This window comes from Micromesistius poutassou, assembly GCF_964030765.1.
Source record: "Micromesistius poutassou genome assembly, chromosome: 2".
Taxonomy (NCBI): domain Eukaryota; kingdom Metazoa; phylum Chordata; class Actinopteri; order Gadiformes; family Gadidae; genus Micromesistius; species Micromesistius poutassou.
The window spans coordinates 21,199,439-21,223,623 of record NC_140272.1 but is presented as its reverse complement, the minus strand read 5'-3'; the positions used below and the strand labels follow the sequence as shown (position 1 = coordinate 21,223,623).

The 24,185-nt window shown below is 41.6% G+C and overlaps 1 protein-coding gene across 1 annotated transcript; it reads right to left on the bottom strand.

Moving 5' to 3' along the window:
- Nucleotides 1–13,237: 13,237 nt before the first annotated feature.
- On the bottom strand, nucleotides 13,238–19,146 carry fbxo2 (F-box protein 2). Its single transcript, XM_084463919.1, has 6 exons — nucleotides 19,042–19,146; nucleotides 15,362–15,423; nucleotides 14,971–15,097; nucleotides 14,608–14,700; nucleotides 14,376–14,517; nucleotides 13,238–14,057 (listed from the first exon to the last, which is right to left on the bottom strand). The coding sequence occupies exons 2-6, from the start codon at nucleotides 15,396–15,398 to the stop codon at nucleotides 13,923–13,925; spliced, it is 534 nt and encodes a 177-aa protein (XP_084320045.1). The 5' UTR covers nucleotides 15,399–15,423; nucleotides 19,042–19,146; the 3' UTR covers nucleotides 13,238–13,922.
- Nucleotides 19,147–24,185: the final 5,039 nt, after the last annotated feature.

Below are 24,185 nucleotides of genomic sequence, written 5' to 3'. Positions count from 1 at the left end.
GCTTCCTCACCACAACAACACGACAATCAGAAGTATGTTACCTTGTAGAATGGTATGCCGTGCTATGCTACTGTAATATAATATCATACATGTCAGTAATGAGGCTACAGAATCACCTGTTAATGTCTGATTATCAGGGCTGCCAACTTTTGGGTTTTCGCTGGCGTGAGATTCTGTAGAATCTTGTAATGCATACCTTATAGCAGGGTCCGCGGGTGTAAATGTTGACTGTGGGGGGGGGGGGGGGGGGAAATTGGGATTGTTGAGAAAGTGGATGTGTGGCGTGTGCGTGTGTGTAAGCAGGCAAAAACGTGTGTCACACGGTGAAACCCTGAGAGTTGGCAGCTCTGGATTATGTTCACATGTTCTGTCAATGTAAGAGTGTGTCCATTTGCAACTGTGTGTGTATGTGTGTGTGTGTGTGTGTGTGTGTGTGTATGTGTGTGTGTGTGTGTGTGTGTGTGTGTTGATACACAGACATAGACACACATTTTTACTTTAGTTTTATAATCAACACACAGTGTATGGAGCCCGGGAGGTGACATTTTCTTTTATACACGCATTCGCGCTTTAGTAAATCACACGCATGCTTTTTTTTGTCAAATATATTGCACTCTTATTAGGGGTGTAATGATACACTAAAGTAATGATTCGGTACGTACCTCGGTTTTTAAGTCACAGTTCGGTATGTTTTTCGGTACAGCAGTTTTTATTATTTTATTTTTATCAAACAATTTGATTTTGATTTGATTTATTAAATTGTATCAAACAAATACCTTACACACATGAAAAGACATCAAATACAATTGAGGATAAAAACACAATAAAGTCCAGGACTTATTTCCATTGTGGTCCTCAACACAAAACATCAGGACAAGACAAGAAACTCACAGAGTGTGTGATAATCAATAAAAACTTAAAAACTTAAATATTAAATAAAATATATATATATATATTTTTATATTAGACCCATTAGACCCGTACCGAAAAATGACTGTACAAATACGCGTATCGTTACACCCCTAACACTTACATGTACATGGCTCTGTCTGATCAATGAAATAAGTAGGGCAGGGGGCTTACCGCACCCCTTGCCCTACGCTATTTCATTAAATTCTGCTGTTTCTGTATAAAATATTTATCCCAAATATATTAAGCAATCAAAAAAACAAAAGCAATCAAAATATGCATGCTACATGATACCAATTTAGTTAAATTTGTTCATCATCACAATTTTCTCGAATGTTATGTAGATAACAACGATTTGGGGTTACTCAAACTGTAACAGTCTGACGGTCGGAGTTGAGCTAACCTCTACTGCCAACACTGGGAGAACTGAGGCATTGAATATACCACTTAAAAAAGTCATGCACACCCCAAGTATCAGCTCGTACTAAACTAAGGTCCCGTCCACACGTAAACGATTTTTTTGTGAAAACGCAGAAGTCTTGTGTGTTTGGGCCGACCGTCCAGACGGACCTGGCGTTTTCGGTGCTTGTAAACCCACTTTTTTGAAACCAGGTCCCAGGGTGAAAGAGAGAAAAATGTCCCTATATATTTCTGTTAGGATTTGTGTGGATGCCAGATATGCAAACGATGACGTCATCGCTCCCCCCACCAGTTGGCAACATTCGATTTTAGTCTAATTTGTTTTGTTTGATTTGATTTATATTATTTTTGTAGCTTTAAATACAGCCCCTTGGTAAATTGAATTACTAACTGTACTTTAAAACGTCTTTTCGGCTCAATCTACAAGGTTTAACAACTGCTTGATACGCATACTCTGAATGCAGAACGTGACAGATGGGTGGGCCTGGATTAAGTTGAGGTGGGCCTGAATCTAGGGTGTCCCGAAATCAAAGCAGTTGTCCCAAATTCAGAAGCACCACTATAGGGACATCCCATCACACATGAAACAAGAATTCATAAAGATTTGTTTATTAGCCTAATTATTTTGTAGTTTACATTTCATCTGCTGTCAAAACTGAGCTAAATACATAAGCCTATACCATAGGCTAAATGGCTACCGAGCCAGGAACATATCATTCACAAAAGGCAACATTGTAGCCTATGCCTAGTGCATAGGAGGGCAGCTCAATTGACTGTTCGCCAGAGTTTGATTGACAGGCAATCTGATCAATCAGAACGCTCCTATTATCGAGTAGTTAATGTCCTCCATTTTGTCCGACATCTCTCCGACATACCGGCCGGGGCTATCAGCAGTGTTGTTAACTCAGCTGCTCAGTGTTTACTTCGTTAGAAACTTCTAGATATTATTTTTTAATTCAGAGCTCAATATGGTAAAACGGTGTTGTCATGGAACCTGCAACACTGACAGCAGATATAGTGACCGAGTTGCCAACGTCTTTTTTTTCCCTTTCCCGAAGCCAACTAGGAACATTGAAAAATGTTTACGGTGGATAAAGTCGGTCATTATGCGTGACACAGCCTGCGATAAGTACGACCAAGGGTAGAGGGTGTTCAGCACACACCAACAGTGTGTGCTGTAAAACGTAATCCTATACAGTTACCCTTGTTGACACTTGCAGTGCGAATCCATCAGTCTCCTCTCTTTTAAGTCGACCTCGAAATTGACAATATGACGAGCGGCAGATTTCCGTTGGCTGGGATAAACTTCTCCCTTAACGCTGATTGTGCCTATAATGTTATGTAGCCAAAATAAATTATCAGAAAGTTTATGCTTCAGTCAGGATTCACACTTTCATTTATTCTGACAATTTAGATTTGTTATATTTCAATAGAATAAATTATCTAACAATGTAAACAAATTAAGTAAAGAGTTAGCAGCAACATGACCGTTAGTCTTGGTAATAGATAGCTATTTACCTGTACTATTTTTGTATATTATGACGCTATGTACATAAGATCCAGATATGAAGGCATAAGCCTTTTGTTTTTTCTTTAAAGAAATGCTTCCTTCGAGATAAGATAGGCTAAAGTCGTCTGGTATATCGCCTAAATTCCCAACTTCCATCTTCACGTTACAAGCCAGCTGATGTCGGACTTGACAGCAGAACCCGCCCCCGAGACAGGGGGGCGTGGCTAGAACGCTCCTGGCGAATGGTCAATTAGAGAGCACGTAGAACAAAACGAAAAATAACAACAACATAACACTCAGTGCACAATTAAAGTAATGAAATGTTAACAGAACAAATATTCAGTCCATGAACTGCGGTCAACCCCCACGTACATAACACAATGTTTAGCTTCATTAGAAAAGCAATATTGCATATAGTGCAAATTAAGCCTACTACATAGGCCTACCCTACAAGCTTGGGAGAAGTCCCAATTTAAAGATCTCGCTCAGAGGCTCAACGTTCTCATCCTGCTGTCCACGGCCACGGCGGGCCTACATGTAAAGAAAACCATGGCCTACCTTACCCGGGTACACAAGGTGGAGTTGATTGGGTTCTGAATTAAAACAGTGTCAAATTGTTCAAGCGTTCATAGGCAGATCTGCTTACGTCATTATTGTTCTCAATACAAGGTTTTGTAAAACAGAGTGAGTGCAACTTGTTTAGCCATACTAAAGCAAAATCAAGATACCATGACACTGCTAACGAACGTTACCGTTGTTCACGCCAGATTGCAATAATGCTACATTGATGTTGCATTGACCAATGAAAACAGACCAACACACCTAACTTTTTAAATAGTTATCAGGTTTACTTATAATTTTAATCTTTTTAACATGTTATATATAAAATACAACACATACGGTAACAGTACTAATATCCATGTTTAACTATAAAGAGTAGTATTCTTTTTTTTGTGAAAGCGTAATGCATTAGGTTTACTTTTCTGAATTTCATTGTACTATGTATAATGACAATAAAAGCTTTCTAACTCTTCTATTCTGCATTCAGTTTAGAAAATAAATTCAGCTGTTTTTCTGAATTAACGAGATACCTCAAAACCCCAAGAGAAGAGCTATATATCATAGATTAAAACATGTCCCGCCTGTTTAGTTGAATCCTGTTTAATTTTGGTTCATAATTGTGTCGTTGGGAGATACTCATGTCCTTAAGTTATATTGATGGCATTGTTATTAGTTTGTCAACTTGGACTGTGGGTGAAAAGACTCTTTTCACCCACCCTAACCCTAACCCTAACCCTTCCATTTAATTTCCTTTCCATTCCTTTTTCATTCTTTCAATTCACTTTGGGAATGAATGTGTTGAACCTGCCAGTCTGAAACAGGATAGCTTTGCCATCTGACCACGCCCACCTCACCTGTTGGGGGAGGGGCGGAGACTATAAAATGTTTGTGCACCCATTGGCTCATCCTTTGCAATCTCTGCCGGCACGCTCATGCATCCTGTGTGCGTTTTCACAGTTAACGTGATTCAATATATCATTTTGATTGTGTTTTTGGTTTATGCCTTGTCATGATTAATATGTACCCTGCTGATCAGATTCCTTGGTTTGCCAGACATTATCTTTTCAAGCCTGTGCATTTGTGAGTAGTATACTCACCTATCCTTTGTTCATTTGTTGACCACTGTCTAATTGTATTGTTATCTCTTTGTTGTCTCTTTTATGCAGCACACAAACATGCAACATGCAAAATAAAGAATCAAAATCAACTTGAAGAATAAGGAAATAAAAACCCACTGGTGTTTCATCAAACCCTGCCTTCTCCCTGCTCTTATTCATCACTCCATATCACTGTCTTCTGACCGAGACTGTTTGCTCACCAAACCTCACTCAAACCATTTCACATCAACCGACAGTTCCTTCAGTGGGGTTGTTCAGACGGAAAGCCCGTTCTGATCAGATGTTCTGATCTGATGTTCTAATCAGATGTTCTGATCTGATGCTCTGATCCGATGTTCTGATTTGATGCTCTGATCAGATGTTCTGATCTGATCAACACCCCGGTGTGTGGATGGTGGTGAAGCTCCGTCTGAGCAGTGATGTGTTTAATGTCCACGTCCGAGTTAGGGTTAGGCTTCATGGACACCTATAGTATATAGTATAACATAGTATAAAATATAGTATAACATAGTATAACATTTTGTATAACATAGTATTCTTTTTTTTATTAAGGTCTTTCAATTTCCATAGGAACATAGGCCATCAATGAAGCTCTTCCATCCTTTCCGGTCTTGGGCCCTCCGCTCCAGATGTTGCCCCGACAGCCTTTCTTTCTTCATCTCCTGTTCTGTGGTTCTTCTCCAGGTGGTTCTCGGTCTGCCTCTCTTCCTCCTGCCCTGTGGGTTCCACATCAGCGCCTGTTTAGTGATTTCTTTCTTTCTTCTGAGATAAGTTGAGTTAGTAGCCTGCATGTTGGTAGAAAACAACAGTTACGTTTCATTGTACCGCCCAGACACCAAAACAGCTACACAGGTAGTGCAAGACGCCACCCAAGATGGCGTCCAAGCAAAAAAACAAGAAATGCCAAGCCAACAAGCAAAGAAGACAAACAGGAGGAACAAGGACAGGAGGTGAGCATAGATAAAGCAGTTAAGGAAACTCTAGATAAGGCAGTTAAGGAAACTCTAGATAAAGCATTATGTAAGGACTGCAAGAATAAAGTAACAGAAGACAATGAGGGCCTAAAATGCGACTTGTTCCAACATTGGTTCCATGCAAAGTGTCAAAAGTGTCAGCCATTCTTTACGAGTGCCTGTCCCAGGATAATTCAAGCCAACTGCACTGGTACTGCACATACTGTCACCATGGAGCCCAAAGTCTCATATTAGCCTGATGACACAGATGAACACAGACCTGAACAGCAAGATAGACAGTCTCAAGTAGACAGTGAACAGCAACCAGAAGAGCACACTGAAACAAATATCCGATAACCAGGGGGACATCAAGACGCTGAAAGATAAACTGGATGATCTTATGGCAAAAGTGGGGAAACTGGAAACAGATGAACCCAAGACAAAACATGCTGGACCAACAGGGGCAGAAGCTTGTTATATAGACCAGAAGTTAAGTGACATAAGGGAAGAAGATCTGAGGAGGAACAATATCATTATTCACGGAAAAGACGAAACCGAGGCTACAGATCACCAGCAAAGCAAAGACATGGATGTGCAGACTGTTGTGAAAATGGTGAGGCAACAACTGCCAGTAAGGATTGATGAATCAAACATAGTTAAATGCTACAGAATAAGGAAGAAAATAAGAACACCATGGAGAAGAGAGAACAGGCAGACAGTGATACAGTAGACACAGGTGCCACAGAGGAGGACAACACAAAACCCCCACGAGACCACTACTGGGCTGGCTGGACCTGGGATTTAATAAGATAAAGCAAGCACTCCGATTGGTCAATTCCCATTCTCGAGCGTGTTTAAATGCCTGGTGAAAGAACGGACAGAAAGATTGTGCCTAATTACAGAAAGTATCGCTACGCTAACTAGCCCAAACTACTTTCATGAGCCTAGTTTCCATAACAATGTTCTGACCAAGAGTCGGCTATCGTTACTATAGGAACTATTTTCTGATGGAGATGAACTCGGGCAGAAAGCTTGAATTTGAGGGCAAATTAACCCACAATATGAAAATATTTTACAATATTGTTGATAATGAAGATGGTTTGTGTTATTGAATCACAATCTTACACTCAATGGCGTTCTTGAATGTCAGACTACTTTGGTACGGTATTCACTAGGGAACCTGAAGGAGACATACCATCACTACTACCAAGAAACCCTAACATAACACAGTTGGATAAAATCATAATTACAGAAGAGGTCCTGAAGAAACGATCCAATCTGAAAATAGATAAATCACCAGGTCCAGACTGTCTGCACCCCCGTCTACTAAAGGAACTGAAGCATGAGATGAGCAGAGCCTTAACAATCCTGTACAACAAGTCTCTAGAAACTAGCAAGGTACCACACAGACAACTGCTCCATAAGATCGAGCGCTACGGCATCGGCGGCCAGCTACTAGAGTGGATAAAATCTTTTCTCGTAGGACGAATGCAGAGAGTGCCGGTGAATGGGAAATTCTCTAGCTGGATAGACGTTCTGAGTGGAATCCCCCAAAACAGTGTGCTAGGTCCTGTGTTGTGTTCTTCATGAAAGACCTACCAGACGGAACTAAGTCAGATATATTCATGTTTGCGGACGACACCAAGATATGCAAGAATCGTGAAAGATCATGAAGATGAGAAGTCTCTCCAGGATGATCTCTACAAGCTGCAGGACTGGTCTGACAAATGGCTACTCAGATTGCATCCAGAGAAATGTAAACTTAGGAAGATAAGCCGTGGACGGAGAGAACACTCAGATACCAGCTACCATATGTGAGGCAACCAAGCTCCAGTCCAAATCGAGAAGGTGACACAAGAAAAAGATCTGAGAGTTATAACTGACGAGCTCAACCTCCAGGCACATATCCAGGAGAAGATCAGGAAAGCAAATAAGATTACGGGGCTCATTCGGCGATCATTCGCTCATCTAGACTTCCAGAACTTCCGATGGCTATACAAAGCGACGGGGAGACCACATCTTGAATACGCCCAGGCAGTTTGGTCCCCACGACAGAAGAAGGACATCAACTTGATAGAAAATGTCCACTTCAAAGAACCACCAAATACCATGTTCAGCCAAACAATTCAGTCAATAGATCTGGACATAGAGATCACATAAACCTGCGCCCAGAATCGACATAAGGTTACATAAGTGTAAGGTAAGGTATGACCTATCCACTTCCATTTCCTCCTCCAGATTTTTTCTAGAATATTTAGAGCACACGGCCAAAAGCTGTGTGCCCCTCACCATTGCGATACATCCACTGTAAACACTAGCGCATGGTACCGTGGCCGCAAGCTGCTCAGGGCCACACCCCCACCCTCCACCTTGACCCGCCTCTAAAAAATGGCACGTTTGTGGAATGCTCATAGTGTGACTGGCTCGTAGTGGCTGTAATTCTGAATGGAAGGCTGAATTTCGTGAAAATCAGTTAGTCTAGCTGTTATAGCTGTATATAGCTAGACTTATATAGCTGTTAGTCCACTAACAGCTATATAAAAGCATTCATAAAGTAGCATGCCATGGGATCTTTAAGAGCATCTGCTGGAATCCCGTCTGGTCCCTCTGCTTTCCCTCCTCTCAAGGCCTTAATGGCTTTTCTGATTTCCTTGGTGGGGGGGTTGCAGTTTATCTCCAACAGGTTTGGGGCTGTTGGGATATCTGCTGTCAGTTAACGAGGCTGCCTGTTGAGCAGATCTCTGAAGTGTTCAGTCCATCTCTTCACCTGGTGAAGAGATTGGTTGTGAGGAGTACACCCTGTGAGTTTTTAATGTGTGCCTGTGTGTGTCTGAATTTGCCGGTGAGCTTTCTTGTAGTTAGGTATAGTTCCTTCAGGTTGTTCTTTCCTGCTGCTTCTTCTACCATCTTGGCTCTCCTTACACTCCTTTCACTTCCTTGTTTGCTGCTGCATATTCTTTCTGTGCTGCCGCCTTGGTCGCTCTGGTTTTACTTCTGTTTGCTGCCTCTTTTTTCTTCCTCCTCTCACTCACTTTGCGGTCTGTATCTCTGGATAGCCAGGGCTTGCTGTCTGTCTTCCTTCTCCCTACTACTTATTCGCATGTGTCTTTCCAGATGGTTTTCAGACCTTTTCATATCTCCTCCACTTTGCTTGGGGTTTCTATTTCTAGAGCTTGGTACCGGTTATGTAGTGCCACTTTGTAGAGTTCTGATGTACCTATATACTGAAATTGCTGTGTGTTGAATTTGACCCTTCCTTCCCTGTGCTTCATGCAATTTATCTTAACAGCTGGATCAGATCCTTGTTGGGAAAATCAGTCTGTCTAGTTACTTGACCAGAGAAAATGAGACGGAGAGGTAATAAAGTCTGTCAGCACGAGGGCCTCGGATTTATTAAGTAAAATGGTAAAAGTGATACAGGTACATAAAGCGTGAGAGATCGAATATTTTCTAAGTCCCTATCAGCGCTGAGGTCGTCTGGAGCTTCGCCTCCTTGGAAGTTCTGCTTCAGAAGAGTGTGAGATGATCTGTGTGGTATGGTCTTATGCTGTGTTTTCCTCCTAACGAGGTGTGTGTGCTTAGGGTTGGTGTGTGTGTTTTTGGATGTTATCAGGGCTGGCGTGGGGGTTACCTGGATCCAGCTCCCCGTTCAGCTCCCTAACCTTGGGGAAGGCGGGAGGCGCTCTGGGCTGCGGTTAGACTATGTGTTAATGACTGTGGTCCAACGGTGGGATTTCTAACCGTCTTCTGGGTTGACTGGATCTTACGGGTCATGACATAAAAGTTGAAAGGCGTACTACACACCTGTTCTTGCGAATGTGTGGTGCATTGTCTGAGTCTCCAGCATCTCCCCTAATTGGGACATGCGGCCTCCGGCTCAGGCTTTGACCTGAACGAATAGCTGACTATGCCTGTGTTAGTTAGAACAGGGGTTAACTATATTCGTAATGTATGTATCATGTGGTGTGTTCGTAATGTACATATCATGTGGTGTGCTCATTAGGTTGTTTTGCCCATCATCCTGCATCTGCTCCTCTTCTGACTGACATTCAGCAGAGAGTGTCTAAACCTCTGGCTTTTGCAGATGTGGTCTATCTGATTTTCTGTGGTGTGGTCAGCAGACACCCAGGTGGCTTTATGGATGTTGGAATACTGACCCACCGATGACCAGGTTGTTGTCTGCACAAGCTGCTGCAAACCTCTCTCCATTCTCATTCATGGTCCTTAGTCCTTCTCTTCCCATTACTGTCTCAAAGCCGTTGTTATTTCCCCCTATCGTTCATTCATGTCTCCCATCAGGATCATGACATCCTTCCCTTTCCTGGCCTGGAGAATGGTAAATAGTTGGTTGTAGAATTGGTCCTTGGTTTCATCATCAGTGTCATTGGTGGGAGCATAGCATTGTACCACTTGGAGGTTTATTTTTTTGTGGGTGGTTTGGAATTTGGCTGTGATGATCCGTGAGTTGATGGGTTCCCAGCTGATAAGGGCCCTCTGTGCTTCTTTGGACAGCATGAACGCTACTCCCTCGGTGTGTGGGGCAGAGTCACCTGGATGTCCTGAGTAGAGTATGGTCTCTCCACTTGCCAGCTTGACCTGCCCTGACTGGAGCCACCTGGTTTCTCCCAGACCAAGGAGGGATATCCCGTACCTCCTCATCTCTTCCACTATCACTGCTGCCTTTCCACCAGCATACATGGTCCTCACATTCCATGTCGCTGTGGTGGTGGGTTGCCTTGAGGTCATAAGCAGCTTCAAACGTACAGTCTCCTTATGGTTTTCAATGCACGTTGTCATAGTCTCTTTAGCTCGGGTCGCTGCAGAGGCTTCCTTCCCAAGGCTTGAGGATGTTCTGATTTTCGACGATGTTCCCGTAGCTGAAGGCTTTTTACGGGGTGGAGTTGCTGGCCCCACGCCCAACCCCCACCTTTGGGGGAGTGTTTTGGAGTTGGTTTGTTAGTCCTCTTCCCTCACCTATTGTCTTCCAGGTGATGGATTACAACCTTATACCACGTGAGGCCAGACAGGCTTTCGGTCGTGTACAAGCTGTCTCGGCACATCAAGCCCAACCAACTCCTGCTACTGTGTATTGAAAGCTGCACTAGGCAAGCTAACTCTAGCCACAGTGCGAGATTGCATATCGTATGACCTATCGTATTAAAGGGGTGGACCTCTTGTACAAGCCCATTGGGCTTTGTTCCCTCCTTGCAACATTGATGTTATTGTGTGCTAAATAAATAAACTTAACTATGAACTATCGTATGACCTATCGATGTGTGGTGCATTTCAACACCACTCACTCGCTTGTTGTAGCTTTATGTAATGTAGTCTATTACTCGTGGGTTGTGGGTTACGAGGCAAGGATGCAGTACGAGCTTAATCTTCACTAGCTCTCAAATCAAATGAACAGACCAACACAGTGGAGCGCAGATCACAGCTGTAATGACAGTCAAACATAGTCAAGCACAGAGTGCTCGATCCAATATACCACATCCCTCATTTCTGGAAAGTGGAAAGTGGCCTACGTATCAGTTACCGCTACAAATAACATTTTAATTGCCATTAACTCAACATCAACAAATCAACAACGCTAACCCTAACCCTATTAATAAGGCATGTTTTCAATTAACAAATGCCTTTCATTAATCACCACAAACCACTTTCCTGTTAAGCATTTGGTTGAATTGAATTGAAGCTTTATATCAAATTTTAGACCATATTCAGTTGCTGTAGGCCTGTACTACTTGGATTAAGAACAACAAGGTCATCAGCATACATAAGATGGTTCACCAGCATTTCATAAATCACACACCCAGTGTTACAGGCTCACAGACAATTTATCCATATACAAATTAAATAAAATTGGGAACAAGATTCCTCCCTGACTGACGCCATTGCAATCCCCAGAGGGGGGCAATACTGCCTCCCCATTTGGAACTCCCCTTTGTGTTGTTAGTTTACCAAAGAGTTTCTTGTGATGTATAGTTTAGACCTTGTATAGACCTTGTCAAGCAGAACAGGGAGAAACAAGAACACAGCCAACAAGAAAGAAAACACTTTGGTGGGCATATTTAAAAGAGTGTATTCCATCGAATAGAGGAAGAACTTGGAGTTGCTGGTTCGACTCCCTCGTTGATTCAAAGTAAAATTGGAAACGTGAAACATTTCCTGCTTTTAATATCTTAGCCTACGCCTTGATCGTCACCGCTTACTTTTTTGGAAAGCTCTATATTGCCCTCTAGTGGAAATTTGATGGAATGACAGAATTTGGGCAGGAGAAAAATTTGCGTTATATCCTTCGCATTACAGTAAACATTTGCGTTTCTTAAATTTTCTTGTGCTTTAAATATGTATGCCCTGAAAAATCTGAGGAGAAGCGAGCAGCAGTTTTAGAACTTTTGCAAACAGATGCAGTCACCAGAAGAAGGATGGGCCTCTAACTTCCCTTGATGTATGAAATTGCAATTGTGATCATGGTGTTCAGTAATCTAATGCTGAGTCTAATGCAACAACATATTGCAATTCAGAATCTCTAGAGCCCAACAGTGCGGTTCCGGAAGTAAAAGTCCCATTCATTTTCATCATAGAGATTTTGATTAAAAGACGTAGCCTATCACGCACCGTTATATTGTGAATCAATGGTTTTTGCTCCTGTAGAAGCCACAAGTTAAATGGGGCAACATCTAGTTTATTAGAAAAACACGTTTTATTCGCAATGTCATTGAAACCACTACACTACCCATAAATCCTGAAGTGTGACACGACGTCTTTGATTGGTGGAGCTCGCTGTTACCAGGAAACGTTTACTGCACCCGAGAAAGTGAACGACTGCTACTGCTAAACAGAGAATGTAATAGAATAGTAGTCCGTAGACGGGCTCTGCTGCTACTGAACACGATCGCTTACCACAGCAACCATGATTTATATTAATGGAAAGTTGTGGTTAGAGCTGCATGTAGAAAAAACTTATATTAACAATATAAACAATATAATAATGACAAAGGTTATAAGATGCAAGAAACTCACTAAACTATTGGGTTGGAACCGAAAAGGTCCACAATGGTTTATGGGATGAGGAGTTCCTTCACTCGTTCACAAAAAATAATTATGTACACAGTCTTGTACCTTTGCCTTTTCCAAATTATTTTTTTCTCCGATTCTGGGATTTATTTTATTATTTCATTAAATTTTTTCACAAAAAAATCCAAGGTTTGCTATGACTGTTACATGTAATGAAACTTGTTGTCGATGTAATGAAAATTGGCCTTTGTTCAGTAATTGCGTAGTTCAAGGGTTGCTTCAATGGTAGGTTTGGATGGATGAGAGCAATGTTGTTAACACAGACTAAACCTGAGATTGTTCATCCTCAAACATGTGATAGGCCTAGTTGAACAATATAAATGTCTGTCTTCATGTTTTTGTCAAGTAGCATACGCATGTGCCCACCCATGAAGTGTAAGTAAGTAACAAATAATTCTGCCAATACAGTTATTTAGGGGTAGGCAGCTCAAGCCAAATGGTTTCTGTTTCATTAAAGCATGTATCTAAGAAGGTGAACAGGCCCTGTATTATAGCAATACCTCAGGACATTGTCTACAGGATATTATGTATAGTTTCACTCTCTGTCTGAGAGCATATTGTACTCGTATTACACTGAATTCTTTAACACTGTTTAATGTGTACACCAGAATAAAAACACAGCGCTGGAAGCTTTTTAATGGTTTATGCTGCTGAGTTGGGGTCCACACAGTGGGGGTCCCCATTCCTCATCAATACAACAGTACACCAGTTCAAACTTGTTCAATGTTAATACAATTTTACAGCAATAAAATCAAACTCTTCTATAAATAATTGGAAGATGCAATGAGCAGTTGGATTTGATCATTTTAAAGTTAATTTGCATTTAATGACATTAATTAAGGAGAAACAAAAAAGTGAAAATATAGTCTTGCGTAGCAAGTAGGTAGTAGTTGGCGGATAAAATAACTATATTGCAAGCAGTGATTAGGAGAAAATCTGGCATAGTTTCATGGATTTTTGGTCATCCCACAAAAACACCATAGGGTCAGATTTCTAAAGTTTGCTTGCTTCAGTATAATAGCATCCCACAACATAACAGTATGTCTATACTGCCATATGATTCAAACAAGGCTGGGACAGTAATGTCTGGTCAGTGGACTACAGACAATAGTTTACGCCGGCAAGCGAAAAGACTTTCAGTGTTCTTCAGTTCCTAAAGCACAGTCCCCTATCTCACACCCTCTGCCCTCACCTTTCCCCAAGGCCACCACTCTAGTCTGGACTACCTCTGCATTACCATGTGATTCCTCTCATTTCCTTCTCTTGCTTTCTTCCTTCCTATCTCCCTTTCACGTCTCTTTCCCTACCTCCCATTCTTCCTCCTCACATCCCTCCTTCCCTCCCTCCCTCCCTCTCTCCCCAGTTCATTGCTCAGACTGTTAAAGTGACTGAACTGCCAGTGACCCGGACTCCAAACCATCCGTCCCAGAAGTTGGTGTCTTGTCCTCCGTGCTCAAAGGAGATGAATCGTAGTCCGGGGCCATACTCTGAGAAGGTGTGGCTCACCTGGTGGAGCACCGCCACAACATACAGTTATTCAGAGCAAAGCCAAGAGGTTGGTCTACTGTAGGCAAGGTGAGAAAGGACAGTGTGTGAAAGAGTATGTGGCTGTGTGTGTGTGTGTGTGTGTGTGTGTGTGTGTGTGTCGTTCTTTGTGTGAGTGTGTGTGTGTGTATGTCGTTCTTAGTGTGAGTGTGCGTTTGTTTGTCTGTGTATATGTGAGTGTGTGCGTGTCGTTCTTTGTGTGAGTGTGCGTGTGTGTAGTTGTTTGTCTGTGTGGTGTGTGCGAGGCCTCCATGGCGTGTCCCTGCTCCCGCCCTATACCTGTTTCCATGAACAGCCACCATCCGTGTCCGGGTCGAGGGTCAACGCGTCGGGCTTGAACTCCTGCAGAACTTCCTGGTTCTCGTCCAATAGACACACGGTGATCTCATAGGTGCAGCCGCAGTCGGTCCTCCCACAGTACCTGAAGGTGAGGGACTCCTTAGATATGGGACGAAAGTTTTACGACAGGAAAGTAGTCGGCCTCTACACACTCCCTCCAATTCCCACTCACCAGTCCTCTACTGTGATGGTCGGCTGGGAGTCCAGCACCTCGGCAGTGTAGCCCTCCAACAGGAGATCCACTTCCTGCTTCTTGAGACATAGTCTGTATGTCAGGCCGAGATAATCCCGAGGGAGAAGGGGGGGGTAATTAGGTAGTGTAATGAAGCATTCTACAGGACTATTTATTACTAGAACATACGCGGGAAAAGCGCCAATTTCAACGTTTTAGAGATTATGTGCAATTTGCTGTTTGAGTCAGAAATTTGAGTCAATCAGTAATCTGAGACCTCTGCTTCAGCAGATGATGTGCTGTTGAGTCGACTTTAAGATTTCTCCTACTCATCGGATCAATACAACAAAATGGCCCACTCACTCAAAGGACGTCGCAAAGTACTTTGTGACTTCGTCGTTGCCAAATTCGTAGCCGCAATCGCCCGGAAGTTCTTCTACTTTCCAAGAGCTCCCCCCATTCTCTGTCAGCTCCCAGAACTCTAGCTCCTCTATGAGGAGTAAAGTCAGCCACAGGGGAAATGCTTCCAAACACATTGTTGTATCAAACTAAATACTTTTTTGTCAATCATTGCTTTCCTTTATAACAGTGTTTTTCTGTACCAAAGTGGTACAGAACAGACAAACATCATCCATATCACAACATTTGCCTTCACAATGCAAGAATGTGTGATTGGAAATTATTTAAATAAAGCCATTGGAATTTTTAGTCACGTCATAAATATAATGTCAAAAATAATATCATTCCTCCGTACCTTCCCCGTTGGGGTTTTTGAGCAGGTTTTGAGCCATGGGTGCTGGTCAAGGAAATATTTGTCTGGAATCACAAACAATGACAATAATGATAATACTGTGGAGTCCTCCATCGATCCGTTACTCTGATCGAAACTCTGGAACTCAAAGCTAAAGGCATGCAGCTATGGAGCCTTGTTCTCAGACTCAGGGCAGTTGCTAGGAATTCTGGGCCCCCTGAAAGAATATCGGTGTGGGCCCCTCTTCCCCATTCATTGCCACCTTAAATGTTCTTGTTTTTCAGTGTTCTTGACGGTGCCTGATGTAATACACCCAATTTGTTTCCTTTTTTACATTTAACGACTTAACAAGTCAGAGCAGGCCTATTATTATGTAAATTATGTATTATTAATTGTCTTATTCTCATTTCCCTGATTTGCAACATGTTATTACACCTCTGATTGCAAATACATTTTCAATTAACCACTCAACAAATAGGTGTGGGTATTTTATTGTATTTAACAATCAAGCACTGATATGCAAAAAACAGTGTGTCCTGGCTCAAGATAGTCCACAGGTAAATATGTAGCATTTAACTTAAATGTGCAAGTGAAACAAAGAGCACATGGAATACGTTGTTGTAAAACAAATATCAAAAACAACAACAAGCCTCATCTAATCTCAATTAAAGTTTAAATTGGCTTGATCGCTCAATCACTTCCGATGAGGAAGTGAGTGGGCCCCCCCCCCCCCCCCCCCAAATGGTTTGTGGACCAAACCATTTTTTAAGAAGGGGCCAAGGGGATTATTGAAATTATTAAAATTAGAATATTGTATGATTTGTTTCTTTGTTTTAATTCGGATTCATTCATATAAATATATATTAGTTCAGTGTATGCATAATCATTTTGTCATAGAGGCTACTGGGGGCTGTGGGCCCTTATAATTGTCATAACCTTTCCCCCCTATACGACGGCGCTGCACTCACAAACAGACACCCAGCTCTTTCCCACCAGTGAATAAAGGACAGTGCTTTGTTTGAAGTTGCCTGGATACCAATTAAAATATATAGCAACTGGGCACTCAAGTACTGTTATGATATATTAGTCCAGGAAAGGCCGCCGAGACAGGATCGCTTTTAACTCACTTTATTGGGTTAAGGTGGTTGGTCTATTGTCTATCGTCTATGAAACAAAAGGAGAGGGATCGTATATAACACGCGCGGAGCGTCTCTAAGCTTTACATCTAATCGATACGCCGCCCAAGAGAAAGCCTAGAAAGCCTAAGATAGCGGAGTCAGAGTTAAATAGGCAGGTAGAGGTGGGCGTGTTCTGTGGCTTTAAAAGCCCGCCCCCTTCATCTATGTATGATCAGCTGCTGCCCCCTTGTGGCTATGCGCAAGTGTTACAGCTTATTAGTTATATGTACTCTGTATTGTGGCTATGGGAGAATATTATGGCTGAAATATGTTACAGTACGCAGACCCATGGTTAGGCACTGTTGTGCACTGTGAAAACGATAATTGAAATTGCTGGTCTTAAAAGGATTTTTACATTGAGTGAACATAAAACTACAAGTTGCACTGTAAACTGTTTATTTGAGCTGTTTCAACTATCTTCCAAACGTTTCTGGTTAAAAGTTGATCTCACTTCATAAACTGAGTTGGCAAAATAAATAAATACGAATTGAATCCTATGGTTCCAACTTCCCATGCGTTAGCGCCCAGAGGTGGTGGAGTGGTGGTTGATTTCATGCATGTTATTATTTCACTCCTCCCCTGTCCCTCTTAAAGTGCTTGGGCCCGGTTTTGCTGTGGGACAGGAGGTCGGGAGACTGGTGGGCGAGAAGAGTAGTGTGTATGAGTGTTGGTTGGAGATAGCTGGTGGTGGTTGAGTTTTTGTTGTTTTTGGTTGTTTCTACTTGTTTTAGATTGATTGGTTATTGATTGATTTGTTTTGATTGTTTCTTTGGTACAGAATCCCATCTAGGTGGGCTTATGTTTTAAGGGGGGGAGGGGGGGATGTGACGACCCAGGTGGGTCTTTGACCCCGCCCCCACTGTTTGTATGTGTGTGTTGCGCTCCCTACTAATTAGGAGATTGTTGGCAAGTGTGGGTTGGACCGGGACCACAGTATATAGAGCCTGCCCAGACAACAGACCTGGCTTCTCCCTCCTCCAGGCATTTGATTTCTTTTGTAGCTTTGTTTGTAACACATGGACTGATCTTCGCATGACCTTTTTGGTTACTTTCATTTATACTGACTTGCACCACACTTCTTATATTTATTTCAAAATAAATTCTTTATTGTTGTTGAAACAGCGTGATCTCCCCAGTTTATGTTGCATGCATAGAGCCAGCATATCACATGGGATCCTATGAATCCTATGGCATCCTAAGTTTTAAAGCTGTTTATTACCCTCATGGTGAAAAATAAACATGCAAAATTGTTTAAAATGAAAAATCTGGTTTATTGTCCCTTTGTTTAATTGTTAATAGGATTTCCTTTGTAAGAAAAACTCAAAATGGATGTTTTTACACATGAAAGATTCAATATAATATTGACTTCTGAATTCTTAGTGTGTACAACTAGATTTCTGAAACTTTCATTGTTATGAAAGACAAGTTATTTGGACCAAAAAAAACTTGTCTCAACTTTGAAATTAGCTGGTGCAACTGGCACAACTGTGTGATATTTTCTTCAAAATGTAAAAGTTCATTTTTCTATGAACTTTGAACTGAACTTAACATATTTTTAACTATTGAACTTGAACTAGTTCAGACTTTGTGACATTCTGAATTGATGCTTAGGTCCAGATGACATGTTTATTAAATAGAGTTACTGCCTTAGTTGTGATTAATGAAACAGGTGTAAAAATAATATCCATGACAATTTGAGATTGTAGTGATGGGCAGCTGGTAATGGAGAGGATTCATTTTAAAAGATAAGCATAGAATACTCACTCCCACAGTTTTTCTTCGGTTTCTAAAAAAAAACAGTTAATAAACATGAAGTAGTTCAAAACTGAATTGTTGAACTCTGAACGTGAATTTATTAATTTTCTTTTGTATGTACTGAATTTTGAACTAGTTGATGTGAAGTGTGAACTTGCACAACACTGTGGTTAGGTAGCATTTGTTGTTTTTAGAAACTTAGGGACACTGTTACTTTTCATCGATACTTCTCAGAGTCAGAGACCTGTCAAAACAATACAGAACCGACAACATTTTATAGCCCCTATATATCATTTCCAAAACTGCATAAAGCATGATCAAAATAATGGGGTTACTCTAAATGGAGGCAAGAAGAACGAGATTAAAGCTACAATCAGCCATTTTTTGCTGGACATATTGTCTTTTGATGAAGTTGTCTTTTGATTGGGTCTCATGTTCCTCATTCCGCTCAATGGTTTACAGTGGTTGACTAAGACTCCATGAGTCAGCATTTAATTGTCAGTTCCAATTCTCTGGAATGCACATTTGTGTGCATCTGTGTTGTTGTGTGCCCATGTCTGTGTTTGTGTGTGTGTGTGTGTGTGTGTGTATTGTGAGTTTCCTCACTGAATAGACTTACACTGCGACCCCACTGTGAGAAACATCGAGTCATCGTGGTGTTGACGTGTGAGATCACATAATACAGTTTCTATATGGACAGTCATTCATCATAGATAACAAATGAATAACAAACATGTTGACATTACTCACGCAAAGGTTGTGCAGTCGTTTATTGTGTCCGTCTGTCTGTCTCTGTCTGTCTGCCGTGCTGCTGCCTCGGACACCGGAGTTATGTCGCAGTGAGGGTGAGCTCACCATGGGGAGGGTTTTATATAACCCGCACCCCCCCCACACACACACACACACACACACTTAGCTCAGCCCGACTCAGCAGAGCTATGCATGCACTCAGCACAATATCCTTTGGTGCACATCAATGAAAAGCCAGGGCAGCCTTGTGATGAGAGATGTGGCTCATAGTAACACAAGCAGGGAACACAAGGATACAACTTGGATTACATGACATTGCTTACATTACCAGGCTTGTGGCAACTGATGAAACCTTTATTCTTCTTACATGTGATCCTCTTTAAACATTTGTTTTTAAAAAATATTTAACATTAAATGTTTTATTTCACAACAAAAAAGTTCAAATCAGTCTTGAAGGTGCAGTGTGCAGAATTCTGTGACATTAAATCCATCATAATGCTTTGCTCTACGTTGCCTTATGTTCAGGACTACAAGTACCTGGGTGTCCACCCGGACAACTGGACAGGAAACTGAGGAAGCTACGGTCCTCCAACATTTGCAGCGCCATGACCAGGATATTCTATGAGTCTGTGGGGACCAGCGTCCTCTAAACCCTGTGGTGTGTTGGCCGCCGCATGAGGGCGCTGGACTATAACACACTTAACATACTCATCAGAAGGTCCGCTTCTGTTCTGATCTTGGATCTTGAATCCCATCGGAGGCCTCCGATTATTGTGAGGCCTTGGATTATTGTATGTTTGTTGTATGTTATTGTATGTTTATTACTCAAATACATTAGCCTTATTGTTAGAAGTTTGGATGACTCTTTATTCTTAAACAGTTTGTACAGAAACGATTGACGTTGTTCAAAATTCCCACCACAGTGGTCATATGCATATTATCGATTATCGACTCTATTTTTTATTTATAAGTATCATCCCTATGGCATTTACCACTTGTTTGATGAAAATTATCTGCCAGTTCAAGACGGTTCAAGACAAAAAAAAGAAATTGGCAGCACTGTTTCACCTGAACACATCTGCAGTGGAAGATGAGATTTTGACGGCTGATATTGAGTCAAGTCCAGGGCTCATGGACAATTTGGGAACTTGCTCACAAAGGAAAAGTATCCAAACATGAGGAAATGTGCTACCTCCTTGACTGCATTATTTGGCTCTACTTATTTATGCCAGTCAGCCTTTTCCTAAATGATAATTAGTAAGTCCAAATACCGTTCCACCATCACTGATTGTCATTTGGAAGCCTGCTTGAGACTAGCTTCCAGCAGCTACTCTCCGGACCATGCAACCCTGGCTGACCATTCAGTCATCAGAGTATGCACTCAGTATATATAAATAAATATATGTTTAGCATTTTTTTAAATCTAGGTAGATCATTTTGACCTGGTCATTGTGTGGGCACCCCGAGCTAAGGCAAGCATTTGCTCTAGCAAAGGCCAGTAAACAGCATTTTTAGTTTGTTTGCTGTTATATTAATGTTCAGAATATCATATGTAGGACCTTTAAGGGTTTTGATGAGCACTGGAATTGTAATGTGGGTTTAATTACCTAAGAAAACTATTCACTATTCAAGTACTCAATTGCTGTAGCTAATTTGAGATAATTAATACCAAGTCACTTCACACCTGTTAGGTGTGCATTTTATACAAAGTTTATATCTATTTTTTTTGTTTTATTGTTCTACATTTGTATTAATATAGTGCTATCCAATTAATGTGAATACTGACTCTTTTTCAGTGGAGTGCAATATTCAATGTCTTTTGATGTGAGTACATTTGCACTAGCCATGGCAGGTAAAACAGCATTTGCAAAATAAATGCTTTATGCATGGATGAACACTGGCCTTATACTGTTTTGGTCAGTATTAATATAACATAATGCTGATGAACGTTGGTTGGAGGGGCCCCCTAGGAATTTTTGCCTAGGGCCCCAACAGACTCTCAAATTACCACTGCTCACAGTGACTCTCAGAGGGTGCTGGGTCCAAGGGTGAAAATGTAAATTGAATGTCGTAACACAAGTCTATTATTGTATACACCAATTCTGAGTTGGGCTGCTAGGTTTTCCAGTCCAACTGTGACGTGGACACCTAGTTTCTTTCACATAAATGTAGTGTTTGGTGCTCTCTGCTACTGTATAATCTATTATCTGTTGAATGCGTGTGCAACAAGCAGTAACTAGTAATCTATGTAATGTTATTTAGTATTTAGGAGATGCATATTAGAGTATTTAGGAGATGCTCAAAGTGACCCTCTGTGCGTTCCGGAGCTCCAGGATGCCTACAGGTGGCCTGCAGACATAGGGGTGCTCCGTCAAGTCCGCCGGGAAGTTTAACACAACTAATCATATCCTGGCTTGAAAATCAGTCAATCAAATATACATGAAATGTATTCATGAGTGACCGACACCTAATAAAGCATGCTCTTGAAAGCTAAATTTGAACCAACCAAAACAAAACTAGAAAATACATTTCCTGCAAAATGAGGTGAGTCCTGTAATGCAACGTGAGGATGAAAATATGTTTCAGTAAAGTCTCAGAGTTAAAGACGCAAAGAAATGTTAAATGGATTAAGTCAAGTGAAGGGATTTGAACAGAGTTTAAATGGAGTAAACAATGTAAATGTAGCGTGGCACAGAATGAAAACCCACAGGCTCAGTCTGGTGCTACACATTTATTGTGGGGTTTCTGCAACATGCAATAAAATGGACTTTCAGTCAACAATGACTACACCGCATTCTCTGATTGTAGTATTGTAACCGGGAATCCCATAGTCTGACACACTTACGCGAGACCTTTTACCCCGTGACCTTCCAGCAACCATGCTGCTACTTCAGCGCACCTGCCACCTGCTGCCGATCTATGGGCAACACACCCTCACAACCACCAACACTGTACAATGCACTCAAACCAAAACAATCAACACTTGGAAAACGCATACACTCCCTCACACAGGGACATACATTCAATTAAAGAAATTAAAGAAATACTCCGCCATAAGAGAGTCAACAGACCCATTGTGCCACATAAACATGCACACCATTTAATAAATGTAAAATGATGGCAAACAAATAAAGTGAAGAGTTAAACAAATAGCTAATGTGATCAATTTTGAATACATTTGAGATAAAATATCGAAGATGCTGAGATGTTCGGAAGCCTTAAGCTTCTTTCTCTGTGGATTTCAGTTTCTCTTTAACTGTTTGGTTGAGATCATTCTGGCACTTTTCAACAGAGCGCTTCAGAGCAGTGAGGACCTGCACACCATTGGCTATCTCTCTGTCTGCATCTGCTTTTCTGCGGCCCACTGTGTCTTTGATCTCCTGAATCTTTCCTTGTCTCTCCTGGATCATCTGCTGAACTTCAGCCTCCATCTTCCCCAGCTGGGCCATCTTTACTTCATATTCCTCCTTTAGAGGTACAACAGGATGGGACTTGTCATTGTGCATAACAGACACACACACACCTGTTTAGTACACCCAGTACACCCAGAACTTTCAGCAAAATTGCTCAAACCACTCTTCACATCCATATGGGAGGGAAAGAGGATACCAAACGATTGGTCAAAGGGTGTAATCGTAAAGAAAGGTTCCCTAAAACAGTGGTTCTCAAAGTGGGGTCCCCGGACCCTTCAGGGGTCAGTGGCGCATGTTATGACAAAATGAAATTATTATTTAACACTATTGTGGTATTAGCAGTAGCACTGAATGTTTGAAGCATAAAGCTGTTCAAAAGCATTTAACATAACAAATAGATAAGAGCCTATATGATTACATTTGTGTCACGGTTATGAGGGGGTCCTTGGAAAATGTTCTGCCCTGTGAGGGGTCCCCGGTATAGTTTGAGAACCCCTGCCCTAAAAAATACTACTAGTAGCAAAAGTCATCATACAAAGAATTTCAGATGCAAATAGACAAGCAGCTCAGAAGAGAACAAGCGGGGTTTCAGAAAGGAAGAGGGTGTGCCGACCAAATTTTCTGCGCAACATCATAGAGTATTGCACAGAATGGCAAAGACAGCTATATATCAATTTTGTAAACTTCAAGAAAGCATTTGACAGCATCCACAGGGACAGTTTATGGCACATTATACGTTTGTATGGGATTCCACAAGAAATCATCCTCATCATAAACGGTTTTTACACCAACTTCACATGCCAGTAGGAAACAGCAACCACACTTTTGAAGTCAAGACTGGAGTGAGGCAAGGATGCGTGATGTCAGCATTACTCTTCAATACCGGCATATACTGGGTGATGAGAAGAACAACTGAAGATCAACCTAGAGGCATCGGATGGACACTATTTACAACACTAGCTTAGACTTTGCAGATGACTTGGCACTGGTCTCCCATACCCACCAACATATGCAAGAAAAAACATCCTGTGTCAACAGATTCTCACAACAAATAGGACTGGACATGAGCCTGAAACAGAGGTACTGACCTTAAACACACCCCCACCTATACAAATACATGGAATAAATATACCCACAACAGAAGAGTTTTCATATCTAGGAAGCACTGTTAGATATGATGGAGGAACAGGCAATGACATCAAAAGCCGACTCAACGAGGCAAAAAACACATTCAGAATGATGAACAATGTGTGGAAGTCCACGAAGTACAGCATCAACACCAAACTCAAGTTGTACCAGAGCTGTGTTCTCTCCATCTTACTATACAGCTCTGAATACTGGAGGATGACAGAAAGAGAAAGACCTTTCCAAGCTCTTGGCATTCCACACAAGAAACGACCAAGAAAGTATAGAAGAAGGCTGTGGAGATGGATTGGACACATCATGCCAAAAGAAGAGGATTACATTACTAGAACCGCCCTACACTGGACACCTGAAGGCAAACGAAAGAGAGTCTGACCCAAAGAAACCTGGCATCGAACAGTGGAGAAAGAACTGAAAGCCATGAAGCAGACCTGAAGTTCTATCCAAAAGCTTGCCCAAAACAGACAGGAGTGGAGATCCTTTGTTGCTGCCCTACATGCCAGTAGGCATAAAGGTCAGTAAGTAAACACATTTAATCACATTTAGTATAAAATAGATGTCCCTTAATTTCTTACATACATTAGTATA

What these genes read in the sequence shown, in the direction of transcription:
- fbxo2 (XM_084463919.1), bottom strand. Translation starts at nt 15,398, where the DNA reads ATGGCTCAAAACCTGCTCAAAAACCCCAACGGGGAAG. An exon ending in CAAAAACCCCAACGGGGAAG is followed by an intron (nt 15,098 to 15,361) that starts GTACGGAGGAAT and finishes TACTCCTCATAG; the next exon opens with AGGAGCTAGAGTTCTGGGAG. An exon ending in ACCATCACAGTAGAGGACTG is followed by an intron (nt 14,518 to 14,607) that starts GTGAGTGGGAAT and finishes CCTCACCTTCAG; the next exon opens with GTACTGTGGGAGGACCGACT.